The sequence below is a fragment of the Sorex araneus genome, chromosome 5 (assembly GCF_027595985.1).
Source record: "Sorex araneus isolate mSorAra2 chromosome 5, mSorAra2.pri, whole genome shotgun sequence".
In the NCBI taxonomy this organism is placed as follows: Eukaryota; Metazoa; Chordata; class Mammalia; order Eulipotyphla; family Soricidae; genus Sorex; species Sorex araneus.
This window is the reverse complement of record NC_073306.1, coordinates 11,482,740-11,502,695: the sequence shown is the minus strand read 5'-3', so window position 1 is coordinate 11,502,695 and position 19,956 is coordinate 11,482,740. Positions and strand designations below refer to the sequence as shown.

The window sequence follows — 19,956 nt, the reverse complement described above, 5'->3', positions numbered from 1 at the left end:
ATCTAATTGGCTGTGCACCTCCTGGGCTGTCGGCTCTGTGAAGCTGGGAAGCAGCACGCGGCCACATCTGCGGCCACGCGCTCCAGGAGCTGTGGAACTGGGGTGATTCAGCCCCTGAGTCTCGGCTCCACCATCTGTGTGCCCAGGCGAGATCCCTGAGCTCAGAGCCAGGAGGAAGCCCTGAGCACTGCTGGGTGTGGCCCCCAAACAAAACAAAACAAAATGGTTTAAAACACCCATACACATGTTCATCAGACAGTCAGCGAGATGTAGGCGAAGGAGCAGAGGAGCGAAGCATCGATAGTAATAAAAATGGGATTAGTGTGTAAATCCACGGCAGCCAAGCGAGGTAGCAAAGGGCTTTGCTCTGAGCCCGGCACCAGCTGCTCATGGACCTGACAGGTCCGACCCGTTCTGCTTCCCAAACCTGGTAGAAGGGCTGCACCCAGCCCAGATTCCCGCCATCCTGCGACCGCACTACGCTTCCAGAGGCGACTCCCCCACACCCCACACACGGCGGGGACGGCTTTGCTCCAGGCTCAGGGTGACATGTTCCTCCGAGTTGCCTCAATAAGACAGGCAAAATACAAGGGTCATTGCTCAACCCAAACAGGATGACCTTGTTTCCAGACTTTTGGGACAGCTGTCTTTCGAGCATCAGAATTTTTGGGAAATGTGACCAATACCTGTTTGCTATGGGTCCTAGTCAAATCAACAGAAGCATTAAATTCTGCAAAGATAATTAAGAGATAGAATATACAGTTTAACAACATCACGTTTAACTAATTTTGTTCCATGTAGACAACCTTGATTCCCAATTACCTAGGAGCACTGTAATAGGAGTCCAATTAGATCAATTCTGCAAATATAGTTTTAAATTCTTTAAAAAAAAAGACAGACAAAATAATTCAGGTTTCAGACAAGTCTCAGCTGATGGCTGCACACACAAACGCGTTTCTCTGGGTGCACACACAAACGCGTTTCTCTGGGTACACACACAAACGCGTTTCTCTGGGTGCACACACAAACACGTTTCTCTGGGTGCTCTCGCAAACACGTTTCTCTGGCTAGCCCTCGTCCACTGACACCCCTGCAAAGCACATGGTGACATCCAAGTCTTCCTTGATTGCTTCAGAAGTGCATCCCCTCCTGCCGTCAGGGAGCACAGGTGGACTGTGCTGAGTGCTTGGAGAGACAGTGTGAAGAAGGAACTGTCTCGTGAGCGTGGACCTCGCAGACTAGAGCAGCAGAGAGGCGTCACGTCAGCAGCGGCTAAGAGCAGCACGTGAGCATGGCTCGCACTGGGGCTGCTTCTCCCAGTTCCCTGGACGTGCAGCTACAGAGTGAGGCGGGCCTGAGAGTTGGCGCCAGGGCACACGCCTTGCAAGCAGGAGGCTGGGTTCGAGTCCCAGCACCTCTCGGTCCTTCCTGGCAACACTGAGAATGGCCCCTGAGCACTGAGCCGGGAGTATCCCTCCTGGTGAGGCTCAGGGAACCATATGGGGTGCTGGGGGTTAAACCCAGGTTGGCCACGTGCAAGACAAGGTACTGTCACTCTGGCCCCCGGTGAACATACTCCAGGTACTTTCCTTCTGTAGCTCAGGTTGCACCTGTGTAATACAAACCTTAAGGTGACTGATACTGCAGATTTTAAACTCTACAGCCATAATCGCCCTCCTCCCCTCCTGTTTATAGCTGCTCTGAGTAGCTTTAAAAGCGAGTCTTGGGGCTGGAGTGATAGCACAGCGGGTAGGGCGTTTGCCTTGCACGCGGCCGACCCAGGTTCGATTCCCAGCATCCCATATGGTCCCCTGAGCACCACCAGGGGTAATTCCTGAGTGCATGAGCCAGGAGTAAACCCTGTGCATCACCAGGTGTGACCCAAAAAGCAAAAAAAAAGTAAATAAGTAAATAAATAAAAGCAAGTCTTCCGGTGTGAAAGGGGTGGTAGCAGGGATGACGATGTGGGGGCCGAGGGGGCTTCCGTGTCGTGGCGCGCACGTGTGGCTTCTCTCCTGGAGGGTCCAGCCCTTCTCTGGAACAGGGGCCCAGCCGTGGACTCGGGAGCGTGGGGTAGGGAAGGGTTTTGAGGACCCCCCGCCGCGGTCGTGCCAGTGACCGTTCCCAGCTGTGCACTGGGGTTTCCTTCTCGCCGCATCTTTGACAGCATCTGTCCCATTTTGCTTTAGTTCCATGTTGTGGGCGCCACACGGGGTGGGGTCAAAGGCCACTCCCGCCCACAGTGCTGGGTCAGGCCCCCGGCCTTGCATGTGGCAGGCATTTCTGCTCTTCTCCTTGGACCCCAGCCCAGCCCCCACCCTCTGTGAGACACTGTTCTCCATTTGTTTCCATTTCCCGTCTAGTATTGGGCCAGAGAGAGAGAGAGAGAGAGAGAGAGAGAGAGAGAGAGAGAGAGAGAGGAGAGAGAGGAGAGAGGAGAGAGGAGAAAGAGGGGGGAGAGAGAGGGGGGGGAGAGAGAAGAGAGAAAGAGAGGAGAGAGGAGAGAAGAGAGAGAGGGGGGAGAGAGATAGAGAAGAGAGAGAGAGAGAGAGGTCTTTTCGGGCTCTGTGTAACTTTCCCAGTGATGTCTCAAACCTCTGTTTTTCTCCTGTCCTTCTCTCTTCTCTCTCTCCCTTCTTCCTTTCTCTTCCTCTCTCTCCCTCACTCTCCTCTCTCCCTCTCTCTTCTCTCCCTTCCTTCTCTCTCCCCTCTCTTCTCTCTCATTTCTCTCCTCTCTCTCCTTCACTCTCCTCCCTCTCTTCTCTCCCTCTGTCTTCTCTCTTTCCCTCTCTCCCCTCTCTCATCTCTCTCCTCTCTTCTCTGCCCCACCCCGTCCACTTCCCCTTTCCTCTCCTGCCCACCCCCATATTGGTTCTGCCAGGAACTTTTTTTTTTGTCTTAACAGCCTTGGATTTTGCAAGTAAGATTAAAGTGAACCATGTGCCATCACTTAATTTCCCATGTGTCACACATTCTCATCTTGCATCAGCTTCTCTCCTGGTTTTTCAGAAACAGTATTCATGTACTGAACACGTCGAGAATGTCTGTGGCTGGGAATATTATTGTCACATTTGTTAAGTCAGAGCCCCGTTGAATAATTAAATCTAAGTTCCACATTTTTTTTTCATCCTGCAACACCTTGAAACTCTTGGTTCTTTGTCTTCTTGAATCCAGTGTGGCTGCTTTGGAAGGGAAGGGACTGCAGTTCCTCGCTTCTCGGAGATGCCGTCTTTCTCACTAGAGGCTTTAGCTTCTTGCTTTTCTCCTTTGGTGTCCTGAAATTTCACACACACACACACACACACACACACACACACACACACACACACACAGCGGCTTGGGGGGTGCTCTGTATGCAGGAGTCCGGGGTTTGATCCCTGCACCACACCGTCCGCCCTGCACCGCCAGGTGTGGCCCAGAAGAGAAAGGGGACCAGGTCTTTACTCCCCCGTGCGCCTGGCCGGGGACCTGGGGATTCTCCCTCAGTGTCAGGCCTGTCATCAGTAGTGGGAGAGTCTCCGCTGTCCTTTCCGGGGCCTTCAGTGATTTTTCTCTTCTGCTGGTTCCCATTCCTGGTTTCTGTCCCCTCATTCTCCAACTGTTGGGCGGGTTCCTCTGTGAATATGGAGTCTCTCTCGGCTTGGGGTGGGGTCTGGGCTTCCTTGGACAAGTTTTGTGGATGGACAGGGAGAGCAGAAGCCCGATGTGAGCCGGGGTTTGGGGCTGGTGTTTGGAGCCCCTCGGCCGTTGCCATGACGTCTCTCAGAGCTGCTCCCGGTCTCACTCCTGTCCAAGGTTTGGCCTGGTGGGGTGGGGTAGGGGCTTGGGGGGCCCTTCACTCCTGCATCGTAAGGCCTGGCAGCGGCTCTGCCCTTGGCCTAGACTGTCATTGTTACAGGCCAGAACAGCGAGTCCGTCCCCACTCTCGCTCTCCTGTGGATGGACCCAGCCACCACCACCTTGCGCCATGTCCAGAACCTTCTCTCTCACCTGGGTTCTCCTCAGGATTTCTCACAGGTTCTATGTCTAGAAACTTCTCTCACTTCAGGGTTTCTCACAGGTTCTGTGTCCAAAACCTTCTCTCTCATCTAGGTGTTTCATCATGGTTTCTCACAGGTTCTGTGTTCAGAACCTTCTCTCTCATCAGGATTTCTCACAGCTTCTGTGTCTGGAAATTTCTCTCACATCAGGGTTTCTCACAGGTTCTGTGTCCAGAACCTTCTCTCTCACCTAGGTGTGGCATCAGGGTTTCTCACAGGTTCTTTGTTCAGAATCTTCTCATCAGGATTTCTCTCAGGTTCTGTGTCTGGAAACTTCTCTCACATCAGGGTTTCTCACAGATTCTGTGTCTGGAAGCTTCTCTCACATCAGGGTTTCTCACAGGTTCTGTGTCCAAAACCTTCTCTCACCTGGTGTTTCATCAGGGTGTCTCACAGGTTCTATGTCCAGAACCTTCTCTCTCATCAGGATTTCTCTCAGGTTCTGTGACTGGAAGCTTCTTTCATATCAGGGTTTCTCACAGGTTCTATGTCCAGGACCTTCTCTCTCACCTGGGTGTTTCATCAGGATTTCTCACAGGTTCTATGTCCAGAATCTTTTCTCTCACCAGGGTGTCTCACAGGTTTTGTGTCCAGAACCATCTCCTCATCAGGGTTTCTCACAGGTTCTGTGTCTGGAACCTTCTCTCTCCCCCGCCGCATCTCACAGGTTCTCATCAGGCTCATCTCGGCTCATCTAAGTTTCATCCACACAAAATTGAGGTGTGCAAGCAGGCGCTCTACGCAGTTTCCCGTTTCCTCAAAGCTCATGGCACAGGTTTACTTTTACATCTTCAATGTTCTCATCTTCCAGCTGTTTTCTTTTCAGAATTCTGCTGAAGGAAGGTTGGTTTACGGCACTGTGGTTAGCTTGCTCTTCTCTCGGAGCCGCCTCACTTCTGACTCCTGGCAGTGTTCGGAGGACCATGTGGTGTGGGGTTCCAGTTCACACTGAGGGTTTAAGAGCTGGAGGGAGAGTTGAGAGGGCAGGGCCCTTGCCTTCCATGTAGCTAACCCTGATTTGATCCCTGGCACCCCGTACAGTGCTCTCTGTCACTTTGCCAGGAGTGATCTACGAGCACAGAGCCAGGAGTAAGCCCCGAGCTCTGTTGGACGTGACCGCCCTCCCTCCCCACCATGCAGCTCAATGCTAGAGTGAGGTTTGTGAAAGTCTTCGTACTTCTTACTGGGTCAGCAAGTTCTCTCCCTGTTAATATGTTCACACCCTGCTGTGGCTCCTTACATGGCGTGAAGGAAATTCATGTTCTTAAATGATTCGCCCACGTAGAAAGCCAGTTTGCATCTGACATTCTCTGAGAATTTCAATCTATTTTTTAAAATAATTATTTATTTGGGGCTGGAGTGATAGTACAGCGGGCAGGGCGTTTGCCTTGCACGTGGCCGACCTGGGTTCGATTCCCAGCATCCCATAGGGTCCCCTGAGCACCGCCAGGAGAAATTCCTGAGTGAAGAGCCAGGTGTAACCCCTGAGCATTGCCAGGTGTGACCCAAAAAAGCAAAAAAAAAAAAATTTATTTATTTAAAAAATTAAATCGCAGTGGGGCTGGAGCGATAGCGCAGTGGGTAGGGTGTTGGCCTTGCACGTGGCCGACCCGGGTTCAATTCCCAGCATCCCATAGGGTCCCCTGAGCACTGCCAGGAGTAATTCCTGAGTGCAGAGCCAGGAGTGATCCCTGAGCATCGCTGAGTGTGACCCAAAAACAAAAAAAAAAAAACCAAAAAAATTAAATCACAGTGAGCTACATTGTTACAAAGTTGTTTATGATTGGATTTCAGTCATATAATGTTCCAACACCCATCCCTTCATCCATATCCATACATATTTCTAATCCACCAATGTCCCCAGTTTCCCTGCCCCCTGCCTCTATGGCAGGGACTATTCTCTCTCTCTCTCTCTCTCTCTCTCTCTCTCTCCTTTTGGGCATTATGGTTTGCAGTACAGGTACTGAAAGGTCACCGTGTATATCCCTTTACCTGCGTTCAACGGTCAGTTCCTGTCCAGAGCGGTCATTTCCTCCTGTTACTGTCCCACTGGTCCCTTCTCTCTCCTCACCGCCCATTGCCCCCGATGCACCCCTGGCACTGACCAGCCCTCCCGGCCCCGCTTTCCGGGGCCTCGGATCCCCGTCCCTGTTTCACGGCGGCATGCTTGGATGTTCCAGTGGAGGCCGGGCGTGGCCCATGTCCGGCCGACGCGATGCCGGCGAGGGAGCCTGGGAGAGCCTCTCACCGTCCTCCCCTGTCGCTGTCTGGGTTCCCGCAGAGGCACAGCAGCCAGAGGGGCTTGCTCCCGGAGCCCAACCCCGTGCAGATCATGAAGAGCCTGAACAACCCTGCCATGTTGCAGGTGCTCCTGCAGCCCCAGCTCTGCGGGCGAGCTGTGAAGCCAGGTAAGCGGGTCCGGGTGGTTCCCATCTCTGTCCCCGAGGGGCGGCTTTCCATTCTCTCTCTCTCTCTCTCTCTCTCTCTCTCTCTCTCTCTCTCTCTCTCTCTCTCTCTCTCTCTCTCTCTCGCCTTCTTCACACAGGAAGGACTCCAGCATGTGGTGCACGTGGCGTCCACCCGCGCGGACACGTCTTTGCTTCCCGTCTTGTTGTTTCATCTTGGTTTTCCGGGTCTCTCCTCGCCCTGCTCAGGGCTCAGTCCTGGCTCTGCACTCAGAGTGTCGAACCCAGGTCGGCCGTGTGCCATGCGAGCACCCTGCCCGCTGCCCTGCTGCTCCAGCCCCCGATTCTGATCTTATGGAGAGAGCATCCTTTTGTGGGTTTTTTTGGGGGGGTGGGGTTGGTTTTTGGACCCTCCCTGGCAGTGCTGGGGGGAGTTGCTCGGGATTTCTGGCTCTGCTGGGGATCACGCCCAGGTCTCCCTCAGGCGAAGCAGAAAGAAAGCCGTCTTTCTTTTAGGGGGTGCAGGGGGAGGGCCCGAGTCTCACTCAGGCGGGGCTCGGCAGGGATGCTCCATCAGCCAGGCTGTGGGTTCAGCAAAAGGACCTGAGGATGTGCTGCTCGGGCCCCGGATATACACTGCCACGCCCAGCGATGCTCAGGACCCCGCGGTGTTGGGAGTGGAACCCGGGCCAGGAGCTGCACGGACCCCCTGTACTCTCCCCCCTGGCATTCTCTGATCGCCCATGGGATGCGAGCTGTATGCCCCCCGCTCACGGGCGGTGCCCGTTTCAAACTGGGTACTTGCCGTCCTGTTCTTCCCCTGCAGTATTCTCTGTAGGGTCTCTCTGGCCCCACGATTATTTCTTTTTATTATGTGAGTGTTTCATGGGCAGCTGTTTCCTTTCCAATTATGTGATTCGTTTTTCGGTGACAAGGATTATATCCCATCCCTCCCGCAGTGGCGCGCGCGCACACACACACACACAGAGGGCTCTTGCCTTGCGTGCAGCTGACCAGGTTCTGTTCTTTGCCAAGCCAGCCAGGAGTAAGCCCCGAGCACCGCCCAGTGAGGCTCAAAAACTAAAAAGCAAATAAAATTACTGAGACAATAACATGGGCTCCACCTATTAGGGGTTTTTTGTTTTTGTTTTTTGGGTTTTTGTTTGGTTGGTTGGTTGATTGCTTTTTTGGTCACACCCGGTGATGCTTAGGGGTTACTCTTGGTTCTGTGTTCAGGAATCACTGAAAGTAAATACCCGCTATTACTGTCGCTCTGGCCCCTCCAGTTAGTATTTTATTCTTTTAATGATGAAATTAGTTTTGTTAAGTGCTAGAGATGAATAGGGCTCATCAGTTCAGTGTTTTGCCAATGGAAAGGAAGGTGCTAGAAGTTTATTTAATTCTTTTTAACTTGGGGGCATACCCGGCAGTGCTGAGAGCTCACTCTGGGTGGGCGAGGGCGGTGGGGGGCGGGGGGAGAGGGGGCGGGGACCATATGGGATGCCGGGAATTGAATCCTGGTTGGCCTCGTGCAAGGCCAGTGCGCTCCCCTCTGGACTATTGCTCCGGCCAAGGTGCTGGAATTTTGATTCACATTCCGGGGCTGAGTCACAGGAAAGGCCCCTGTCACTTAGATTCGATGCCAAGGTCAGTGTATTCTTGAACTTCTAATGAATTTGTTAAAAGTTTAGAAAAATATTGACGTAGCCCTTTGGAGCTTGCTGTTTTACAGTTCCAGAGGGCCTGCCGTGAAGCTGTTTCCTTTCATTTTCTTCTCGCAGTTCTTGGATCGCAGCCCAGCTTGCCCCATCTGATGAGTCCCTCCGTGGCCCCTGCATTTTTACATCTGAATAAACCTCATCAGGTAATTCAGAGCCTCGAGCACCCGCGCGGGAAATCTTGGGAGTGAATATTTCGTCCTTACCACAAAGTTCTCAAGAAGTTCAACATGTGATTGATTTAAAACAAAAAAATCATTGATTTAAAAATAATAATCCCATGTAAAATAATTAGTATATCAGATCAAATTAAATGAATCAAAATTTAGCGGATCAGATCAGATTAAGTTAATCAACGCAGCGTGGTTTTATATATATATATATATATATATATATATATATATATATATATATATATCTCACTGGCTTCTGCTTCTAGGGCATTAAAGAAAGGGGCCTATTTTGTGATATATTTTTCTAGGCGTCAGTAGATGGAAAATGTGGCTCATGTGGTCTTAAACGACAAAAATTGCCGACAGAAAGAAAACAAGTGAGAGAACAAAACTCCATTTAGAACTTAATTGAATTTTATACAAATAACTCGTGTCTTTCTGGTTATAATAAATAGATGATAAGACTTATCAGGTAAGTATTTCGGTTGTGTTGTGTACCCAGATGTCTCTGGTGATGGAGGTAAACATTCCTCACGGGGGCAGCTCCAGGGTGGCCCCACAACCCAAAGAATGAAAAGCAAAACACGACTCAGTCCCGGCAGAGATCTCCGGAGCCCCTTCTCTCGTCTCTCGAGGCCTGGCTCCAGCCAGAGGCTCGCGGGATGATGCACGTGGGCTGGATGAGTGAGTGTGTGTCTGTCTTTGCGGGTCACACCCTGCGGTGCTCGGGGACCAGGTGTTGCCAGGGCTCAAACCTGGACCTCCCTCTCACCCTTGGAGCCGCCTCTCCAGCCTGAAATGTGGCTTTTTAAAGGAAAGGCCCACACCTTCCTTTCCTTTCCTTTTTTTTTTTTCTTTTTGGGTCACACCTGGCGATGCACAGGGGTTACTCCTGGTTTTGCACTCGGGAATTACTCCTAGCAGTGCTCAGGGAACCATATGGGATGCTGGGAATTGAACCTGGGTCAGCCACATGCAAGGCAAACACCCTACCCGCTGTGCTATCACTCCAGCCCCCCCCCCGCACCACATATTTTTTTTTTATCTATTTTTTGGGGGAGAGGGGGTTGGGTCACATCTGGTGATGCTCAGGGCTTACTCCTGGCTCTGCACTCAGGAATTACTCCTAGTGGTGCTCGGGGACCATGTGGGATGCCGGGGATCAAACCCAGGTTGGCCGTGTGCAAGGCCAACGCCCTCCCCACTCTGCTCTCGCCCTGGCCGTACACCACCTTTTAATTTTATTGATTTTGCTTTTGGGGCCACACCTGGCGATGTTCAGGGTCTGCTCCTGGCTCTGCACTCAGGAATCACTCCTGACAGTGCTCAGGAGAAGCCCCATGGGATGCCGGGGGTTGAACCCAGGTCAGCCACGTGCAAGGCCAGCGCCCTCCCTGCTGCCCTGTTGCTCCGGCCTCCTCTGCACCACCTTTCTGCAAGGAACGTTTTTCTGCCGGGGACTCAGTGTGTCCTGTCCCGGGTGGGTTGCGTGCTGGAGGTGGGATGTGTTTGCCGGGTTTCCCAGTCTGCCGCACCTGTGCCAGGCACGCAGCAGGGTGCTCCCGGAGTCCTTGTTGCGTGATTCACTGCACAGGTCGATGCTGGGATGTCAGTCATCAGAGCCGGATGGCGACACGGGCAGGGAGGGGGCGGCCTGGGGGCGACTCAGCCGCATCCTCTGACACTGACAGTTCACTTGCCTCCTCCAACATTGCCACGTGGGATGGCGGGAGCCCGGCTCTGGCTCACGCCCGCGGGAGAGCAGAAGCTTCAGACACTCTGGGTTTCGCGGCTCGCAGCTTTCCCAGACTCACCTGGCCTCGGTTCTGTGCGTCCACAGGGCTCCGTGCTGGGCGGCGCCTGTAACTTATTCCTCCAGAACCTTCCTCCGGTATCGCTGGCACAGCACCAACTCATGAAGTTCGAGAACATCCACGCAAACAACGTGAGTGAGTGTGGGACGGTTTCTCCCTCCGAAAGCTGCTCTCTCAGAGGGCCCGAGCGATAGGACACAGCGGGGAGGGTGCTTGCCATGCATGTGGCCATCCCCGGCGTCCAGTATGGTCCCCTGGGCACCAGCCACCAGGAGTGACCCCTGGGCACAGAGCTAGGAATAACCCCTGAGAGCTAACGGGGGGTGGCCCCCAACCAACACAAAACAAGAATCTGAAAGGCGCACACCTGCCCTTCCTGCAGGCCAGGCGGCAGGGTGAGGCGGGGTGGGGTGGAATGTGGGCATGCCCCGCTGTCCAGCACCGTGGCAGCGTCTCACGGTCTCGTATGCGTTCGCAGAAACCGGGCTTACTGGGAGAAGCCCCCGCCATGGTCCTGCAGACAGCCATAGGGATCGGATCAGCGCTGCCCTTGAAGCCAGAGCTGGGCCACCACGGAGATGCCCAGAAAAGTGAGTGGGGCGTGTCTCCCGAGGTGCGGGGAGCCAGGGTGGGCACAGGGGACCCCGTAGACTGTGCCCAGCGGCAGGAGGCTTCACAGCTGGGTTCCATCCCGCTCCAAGGAGCCCCTCTAGCTTTTTCGGTCTTGACATGTCAGCCCAGGAGCCCGTGGACAGTTCCTGATGACCTGGTTCCCACGCCACTGAGATCAGCAGCCCCGGGCGGACACGCAGGTCTGTGGGTGGGCAGGGGACCACATAGTACCCTTGAAATGTCACCCGGACAGGAAGCCCTCCGCTTCCAAGGAGAAGTAGTGGGTATTTGTTTAGAGTTTGCTTGTGTGTTTGCGTCAGCTGAAATATGTCATTCTCTGAATCAGGAGACAAGAAATAAAACGTGCTCTGCGTCTCTGAGCAGATGTGGGGACAGGCGTGACTAGAACTTTTTGGGGTGCAGGGAGAGTCACCCTCCCTCCCCCCCGTGCTCAGGGGTCACTCCTGGCAGGGACCATTTGTGGTGTCCAGGATTGAACCCACATCCGCCACGTCCATCTCTGTAGCCCCACCTCGCCCCTGGTTTTAGGGGGTTGTTTGTAAATTCTCCATACACTTGGGAAATCGGCTCTTGGCCCAGTGACGTTGTCTAGTGGAAAACTCCTCGGGGGTGACACTGGAGAGAATTCTGCCCTTGCTCCCCGGGATATATTCTCGGGGAGTGTCCGGGTGATGCTCAGCGGCTGTTCCTGGCTCAGCTCAGGAGTGACCCCTAGTGGTGTTGGGGGGCATATTTGGTGCCCAGGGTTACAACCTGAATTGGCTTATTCCTTCCTTTTCTTGGGCCTGTTCCTCAGTGCCCCTAATGGTTCTGGTCTGATACCGAGGTCTTGAATTCATTTTAATTTCACTTTTGTTTACGGTGTGAGATAGGAGCCTAGTTTCTTTCTTCCTTCCTTCCTTTCTTTTTTTCTTTTCTGTTTTTGCATGAGCCGATCCATTTATCCAGCACAGTTTCAGAGATCTTCCTCGCTCCACTCTGTGCCCTTGACCCCTTGGTCAGACATTCACTGTCTGTGCATCTGAGGGTTTCCTCTGGGCCTCTAGTCCTAGCCTGGGGACCTGCAGCCTCTCTCTGTTCTGGGCCTGTCCGGTGCTGACTACTGTAGCTTAGCAGTGCAAGAGGCAGCTAATGCAGTTTCTCTCAGCTTCCTATGTCTCGGAATAGCGTTGACTATTCGGGGAGTTTTGCGGTTCCAAACATGAAATTTTGTATGATTAAAAGCTTTTGTAAGTGGATATTATTTGTGTTGGATTAAACAATAAAGCATTTGTTTGAACATATGCCTTTGGAACACTGAACATCTAAGGCATGTAGCTGACTGTATCACCAAGCGTCAGGACCAGAATACCCACTTCTGAATATTTCGTGCTTGAAAATAATCTAGGAAATTTACTTAGTGGATTTATAAAATTAATTTTGCCAAAAGTAATTAACAGAGTCATTTTTATCATTTAGTTTTGACTTGTCAGTCTTTTAAAACATTGGCTCAGATGTTTTGATTTGAAAAATTTCACATCGTCTTGGAGCTGAAAAGATGTCCAGCGGGCGGGACACCTGCCTCGCGCACGGCCGACCTGGCTCCGCCCCCATCGCCCTGAGCACGGCCGGGAGTGACCTGAGTGTTGAGCCAGGGGGAAGCCCTGAGCACTGCCGGGTGTGGCTCAAAAGCTAAAAAATAAAAATTTCGCATCTTCTAGATTTTTCTGCTCTTGCCCATAAATAAAAATTAAAACTTCCAAGTATTTTCTGCTCATCTAGTCACAGATATCGATAGTTTATTGTTGTTGGACCCACCCAGTGGTGCTCAGGGAGCACTCTTGGTGGGACTCCGGGGGCCACGTGGGATGCTGGGGTTCAAACCCGAGTCACTTTACAAGGCAGCGCCCTCCCCGCTGTGCCGCCTCCCCGGCCCCCTAATGATGGTTTTTAAATAATGGGGGGCTGGTGTTCAGGAATCCGCTTCCTGGTTAAAAGAGAAGCAGGTTCGAGGGTGGGGCCGCAGGCCGTATCCCTCCATGACCCTCCTGGGAGCAGCCCCAGCTCTGAGCCCCACACAAAGACAGGTCTTGACTGGCAGCGTCCAGCCAGGACCAGCCTCCGGGCCACCTGCTGGATTCCGGCCGGGAAGAACGAGAGACGCCATCTCTGTGTGGACACGAGCCAGTGACGATCTGCCGTCAGGTTTTCCTGACTTTATTCATCTTTAGTGGCAGGTCCCTTCTAAGCTTGGTGCCCACTTAATTACCCCTTTCAAGTACGGAAGCTGCTTCGGGACATTGATATTTTTAAAGCAGCGACATCTCTTAGGATGCCCCCACCCTCAAATCACCTTCAAATCACATATATTTTGCTCTCAGCTTCTAAAATAGTTAAAATTTGGAATTAAAAGCATGTATTATCCCTGAGATTTGCCTGGATGTTGTTGAAAATAAGGAAAGCATGTCAGTTCTGTGTGTGTGTACGTGTGTGATGTGTGTGTATGTGTGCATGCATATGTGTATGGATGTGGATGTGTGAGGATATGTGTGTATGTGTATGTGTGTATTGTATATGTTTGTATGGTGTGTGTATGTGTGTATGTTTGTGTGGATGTATGTGTGTGTGCTTGTATGATGTGTGTGCATGTGTGTATGTGTATATGTATGTGTGTGGATATGTGTGTGTATGTTTGTGTGGTATGTTTATGACTGTATGTTTGTATGGTGTGTGCATATATGTGTGTATGTGTGTGGATATGGTGTGCATGTGTATGTTTGGTATGTGTGGTATGAGTGTGTGTGTATGTTTGTGGTATGTGTGCGTGTGGATGTGTGTGGAAGTGTGTGTGTGTATGTGGCTGTGTGTGGCTGTGTGTGGATGTGTGGTGTGTGTGTGTGTGTGTGTGTGTGTGTGTGTGTGTGTTGGGGTGAAGGGTGGGTTAGGTTCTCCACACAGTGGGCAGCTGCTGGTTCCCGGCCCCGTCCTCTCTCCCCGTAGCCGCCGCTGACCACGTCTGTGCGTTTGTGCTTCTCTGCAGCGTCCAGCCTGGTCCCGGCCCAGGCGGCCTTCGGTGCCGGCGTGGGGGTTCTGCCCTTCTTCCCCAGCCCGCACCTGCCGGGCCACGCGGGGCCCGGGGGCGCGCAGGACAAGCAGCCGGCGCCGGCGGGACCCGCGGACGGGAGCTTCTCAGGGTCGCATCTTCAGAGCTTCTCCAGCCTTCCTGCCGGGGGGCTGCTGGCGGGACCCCCCAGGCAGCCCCAGAGCCAGCCGAAAGGCGCGGAGACGAGTCCCGGGGTAAGAGCCGCGCGCGCGCACACACAACACCGCACTCCTGCCTGTGTGTCTCCACGTCATCTCCACTCAACTCAGCCCGTTTGAATATGCTAATGCCTCATTATCTTACAGGCAGGGTTCGCGCAGCGCCCTAAAGCAGTATTAGCTATTTCCGGATGCCAAGGGGAGCGAGTGTGTGTCCAGACTATAAATACGGACCCCAGGTAGGGTGTTGGCTCTGACACATTGGCTTGGGCTCAGCGGTTAGTGCTAATGAAACCACACTCCAGGCCGAGCCACCGCAGCGTGTTTAAATAGCCGCGATGTCACTTTTTCTACTTCTTGACTAGAAGCTGCCGTCGGACTCTTTACAGAAGCCCTCTGAGGCTTCTGTAAACAAAGAAATTTTCCTATTTTTTTTAATCAGTTCTACTGATTGGTGTTAGGGTTTGCAAGTTTGTAAAATAATTTTCTATACATAGAATGCGGGCTGGAGCGATAGCGCAGCAGGTAGGGCATTTGCCTTGCACGCGGCCAACCCAGGTTTGATTCCTCTGCCCCTCTCGGAGAGCCCAGCAAGATACTGAGAGTATCCCACCCCCACGGCAGAGCCTGGCGAGCTACCTGTGGCGTATTCGATATGCCAGAAGCAGTAACAAGTCTACAACGGAGACGTTACTGGTGCCCGCTTGAGCAAATTGATGAACAGCGGGAGGTCAGTGCTAAAGTGCTGCATAGAATGCGATTTTTGTTTTGCGGAGGGATCTACCCCAGAGCCTTGTACATAAAAGGCATAAACTCTGCAGTTTGAGGTCTCACATGAGCTTGTTTTTTGGCTCCGTCTTGTATTTTTATTTGTTTTCGGCTCCACCTGCCGGTGCTGGGACTCCTCCCAGCTCAGTGCTGGGGGGGGGGTCCTCCCCTGCTGGGGAACGGGTGGACCCTGAGTTCCCTGTAAGCACAGGTCTCACCCGGCCCCTAGAGCCTGCCAGGCCCTAAACTGAGTTTCCAAAGTCTATTGTTACGCCATCGTTTTATTTTATTTATTTATCTATTTTTCATGGAATCACAGTGAGATACACAGTCCCAAAGTTGTTCGTGACGGGGTTTCAGTCGTAGAATCCTTGTAATCACAGTCACGTTGATATGAGCCTTTATTACCATCCGTTAGCCCAAAAAGGCTGCCGCAAGCCTGGTTCCCCAAAGGCTGGGTACTTGAAAAAGAGAATTTTGGGGCTGGAGTGATAGCACAGCGGGTAGGGCGTTTGCCTTGGATGAGGCCGACCCGGGTTCGATTCCCAGCATCCCATATGGTCCCCTGAGCACCGCCAGGGGTAATTCCTGAGTGAAGAGCCAGGAGTAACCACTGAGCATCGCCGGGTGTGACCCAAAAAGAAAAAAAAAGAAAGAAAAAGACTTTTATTCACAAACCAAGTTCAGAACACTGCCGCCTGGGGGTGCAGCATGTCTGAGACCCTGGGGTCCATCCCGGCACCCCGTGACCCCCCCGTCACTGCTGAGTGGTCGCGTGTGATGCTGGGGGTGACAGTGGCGGGGCCGGGGCCTGTGCGCGCTCACCGTGTGCCGATAACGGGGCTGAGACCGCGGCCTCCCGAGCACCAGGCAGCCTCCTGGCCAGCCCAGGGCCCACCCACATCTGACTCTGCATTTCCCTGGAACTGAGAGAGAAGACGTCTTGTGACCCTCTGAGTTAGGGGCCGGAGAGGTAGGACAGAGGGTCGGCGCTTACCTTGCTCACGGGTGACCCAGGTTCTATCCCAGCATCCCGTATGGTTCCCATAGCCCCACCAGGTGTGACCCCTGAGCACAGAGCCAGGAGTAAGCCCTGAGCACCACGGGGGTGGCTCTCCCACAAAAAAATATTCAGAACAAGCCAATAATACCTCTGATGGCTTATATGAAAATAAAGAACTTTTTTTATCTTTTGACAAAATGTAAACCTGGCCCCCAGGGGTGGCTCAAAGCCAGAGCTCGGGCTTTGCATGGGCAAGGCCCCAGCTCCATCCGGCACCATATGGTCCCCTGAGTGCCCCAAAATCTAGCAGCTGGGAGTCGCCCCTGAGCATGCCAGGTACGAGCAAAGAAAGCAAAACAATGAGGGAAAAAAAGGAAAGGCAAACTTAGAGTGTTATTATAGAACATTGTCACTGTCACTGTCATCCTGTTGCTCATCGATTTGCTCGAGCGGGCACCAGTCACGTCTCCATTGTGAGACTTGTTGTTACTGTTTTTGGCATATCGAATACGCCACAGGGAGCTTGCCAGGCTCTGCTGTGCGGGCAGGATAATCTCAGTAACTTGCCGGGCTCTCGGAGAGGGACAGAGGAATCGAACACGGGGTCAGCAGAACCATAAAGCAATATCAGCTATTTTCAGGTGTCAAAGAGAGTGACTATGTGTCAAGACCATGAATGCAGATCCCAGCTAGGATGTTTCTTGAACACGCTGCTTCGGCTCTGCAGTCAGTGCTCATGGAACCACAATCCAGGGTTCCCTTTTTGGTTGGGGTAAATTTTAGTGCCAGAGATACAGAAGCTATAGCTTGGCCCTTTGGCTGTGGCCCTACATGTAAAATGAAATTCTCAGGGAGGCCGGAGCGATGGTACAGCGGGTAGGGCATTTGCCTTGCAGGCAGCCGACCCAGGTTCGATCCCTGGCATCCCATATGGTCCCCTAGGAGTAATTCCTGAGCGCAGAGCCAGGATTTAACCCCTGAGCATCACCGGGTGTGACCGAAAAAGCAAATAAATAAAATAAAATTCTCAAGAGTAAAACCCAAGTGAAAGGTGGGCGCTGCTCGGTGTTTCGGAGGGCTCGGGCAGCCCTTGGCTCAGCCCCCTTCCCCACTGCTTCCGAGCCCGGCCACGTGCTGCTGGAACCGGGCTCCCGGCCCTGCTGTGTCCCGAGCCACCGCGGGCGCGTGTGAGCGGCACAGCCGGAGGTGACCCACAGCCCTCCTGCGCAGTCACAGAAGATGTAGCACTGTAGCACTGTCGTCCCGGTGTTCATCGGTTTGCTCAAGCGGGCACCAGTCACGTCTCCATGGTGAGACTTGTTACTGTGTTTGGCATATCTAATACGCCACGGGGAGCTTGCCAGGCTCTGCCGTGCGGGCGGAATACTCTCAGTAGCTTGCCGGGCTCTCCGAGAGGGACGGAGGAATCAAACCCGGGTCGGCCACGGAAGATGTAGCAGCACATTTTCCATCAGCTGTGGGAGCAAAGAGTGTGAGCCCTGGAGGGCGTGTGTGTGTGTGTGGGGGGGGGGGGTCTCCACACCAGCCCTGGTGAGTGCCACGGCCCCGCATGTCTGCGTGTGCGGCCGGCCCGTCACAGCAGCCTCGAAGGGAGGGGTAGCGGGTGGGAGCCGGGAGACCCCTCAGCATCCCCCTGTGCTCGGGAGTGGGGGCGGGGCTGGCTGGTTCTTTTCACGGCGAACCCGCCCTGGTTGAGAAGAGAAGGTGGTACGGGAGAGCCCACAGTTCTCTTTCAGTGACGCAGTTCTGTGTCATCTGTTTACTTTTTTGGTTTTGGGGGAGAGGGGCCACAGCTGGCTCTGCTCAGGGGTGGCCCCCTGAGGCACTGGGGTGTCCCTCTGTGGTGGTGGGGGTTCAGCCTTCAGTCTTCTGAGTTCTCTCCAGCGCAGTTTCTTCTTCTTCTTCTTTTTCCTCCTCCTCCTCCTCCTCCTCCTTCCCTCCTTCCTCCTTCTCTTCCTCCTCCTCCTCCTTCTCTTCCTCCTCCTCCTCCTCCTCCTCCTCCTTCTCCTCCTCCTCCTCCTCCTCCTCCTCCTCCTCCTCCTCCTCCTCCTCCTCCTCCTCCTTCTTCTTCTTCTTCTTCTTCTTCTTCTTCTTCTTCTTCTTCTTCTTCTTCTTCTTCTTCTTCTTCTTCTTCTTCTTCCTTTCTCTTCCTCCTCCTCCTCCTCCTCCTCTCCCCCCTCCATGGGTGACAGTTATAAAGCTTTCATGTTTGAGTTTCAGTCATACAGTGATCGAACACCCATCCCTCCACCAGTGCACATTCTCCACCACCAATGTCCCCAGTATTCCTCCCATGCCGCCCCTCCCCCTGCCTCTATGACATTTTCCTTCTTACTCTCTCTATTTGGGCCATTATGGTTTGCAACACAGACACTGAGGGACCACGTTTAGTCCTTGATCTACTTTCACATACGTCTCCCATCCTGAACGATCCCTCCAACCATCATTGACTTAGTGATCCCTTCTCTGTTCCAGCTGCCTTCTCCCCCGCCCCCCACCTCATGAGACAGGCTTGCAGCCATGGAGCAATCTTCCTGGCCCTTGTGTCTACTGTCCTTGCATGTCAGTCTCATATGATGTTATATTCCACAAATGAGTGCAGTCCTTCTATGTCTGTCCCTCTCTTTCTGACTCATTTCACTTAGCATGATACTCTCCATGTCCATCCACCTTTAAGCAATTTTCATGACTTCATTTCTCCTAACAGCTGCATAGTATTCCATTGTGTAGATGTACCAAAGTTTCTTTAACCAGTCACCTGTTCTCGGGCGCTTGGGTTGTTTCCAGATTCTGGCTGTTGTGAACAGTGCTGCAATGAATATACAGCTGCAGATGTCATTTCCACTGTGCTCTTTTGCACCCTCGGGGTATATTCCCAGAAGTGGTATTGCAACCAGCCCAGTTTCTAATGTGAAAAATAAAGAATGAGCCGCTCCAGGGGGCTGGAGCAATAGCACAGCGGGTGGGGCGTTTCCTTGCACACGGCCGACCCAGGTTTGATTCCCAGCATCCCATATGGTCCCCTGAGCACTTCCAGGAGTAATTCCTGAGTGCAGAGCCAGGAGGTAACTCCTGTGCATTGTCAGGTGTGACCCAAAAAGAAAAAAAAAAAAGAATGAACCGAGGGCTAGCGAGATGGCTCAGAGCTGAGCCTGGAAGCTCCAAGGACAGGGCCTGAGCTCCGCCACGCCCACAGCAACCCCGAGGTCAGTCCCTGGCTCCACTTGCTCCCCTGAGCACCACCAGGCGTGATCCCGGAGCACTGCGGGTAGGGCCCAGACACCAGAAAAGGAATAAAAAGGAAAAAAAAGTAGATAAAATAGAACCACTCGCGTCACTGTCCAGCGATGTTGCGAGTTTGTATTTCCAAACGTGAGGGGCCACACATCTTTCTCACAGCCCGGGCGCGGGAAGCCCCCCCTTCCCCGGGCGCGTCTTCATCACCTCCTCGCCCTCCGCGAGCGCTCACTCTCGCTTCTGGTCCGCAGGCCGCTGCTAAGAACCAGACGTCGCTCCTGGGAGAACCACCGAAAGAAATCCGGCTCAGCAAAAACCCGTACTTGAACTTGGCAAGTGTGCTCCCCGGTGTCTGCCTATCACGTAAGGGAGGCCGGGGCCCGGGGCGCCCTTCAGTCTGAGGCAGGGAAGCACAGCAGGCCCTTCCTTCCAGCACCAAAAGCCTGAATTCTTTCACGGGCGAGAGTGCAATAGAGATGCGGGGCTGGAGCGAGAGCACAGCGGGGAGGGCGTTTGCCTTGCATGCGGCTGACCCAGGTTCAATCCCCGCCATCCCATAGGGTCCCCCGAGCACCGCCAGGAGTAATTCCTGAGTGCAGAGCCAAGAGTAGCCCCTGAGCATCACCGGGTGTGACCCAAAAAGCAAAAATAAATACATAAATTAAAATAAATAAAAATTTGCCGTGGGTTTTGCACCACTCTCCTGAGCGCAGGTCTGTTCCCGACTCGTGCTGCCGAGGATCGAACTCAGGGCTGTCACATACAAGGCAAGCGGCCGACCCACTGTCCTATCGCTCCGGCCCAGAGACTACAGTGAAGTTCAATAGCATCTGAAGAGGGGTCACAGACGTCGTGTGCTCAGCCCCTGGGAGGGTCCCCACAACACCGATTGTCACTAGTGAGA

The 19,956-nt window shown here is 53.2% G+C and overlaps 1 protein-coding gene across 2 annotated transcripts in view; it reads left to right on the top strand.

The window, feature by feature from the left end:
- RAVER2 (ribonucleoprotein, PTB binding 2) overlaps positions 1 to 19,956 on the top strand; it is a 74,569-nt gene that overhangs the window by 46,138 nt on the left and 8,475 nt on the right. Inside the window, exons 5-10 of one of the 2 annotated variants that reach the window (XR_008630149.1) lie at positions 6,322 to 6,448; positions 8,227 to 8,309; positions 10,177 to 10,281; positions 10,629 to 10,740; positions 13,803 to 14,059; positions 19,304 to 19,384. Coding sequence is in view for 1 of the 2 variants with exons in the window: in XM_055137834.1 (XP_054993809.1) it covers positions 6,322 to 6,448; positions 8,227 to 8,309; positions 10,177 to 10,281; positions 10,629 to 10,740; positions 13,803 to 14,059; positions 19,304 to 19,415 (796 nt within the window). In the remaining variant the exon portion in view is untranslated. Of the gene's footprint in view, positions 1 to 6,321; positions 6,449 to 8,226; positions 8,310 to 10,176; positions 10,282 to 10,628; positions 10,741 to 13,802; positions 14,060 to 19,303; positions 19,416 to 19,956 lie in introns of both variants that reach the window. The other variant, XM_055137834.1, reaches the window with a different exon arrangement.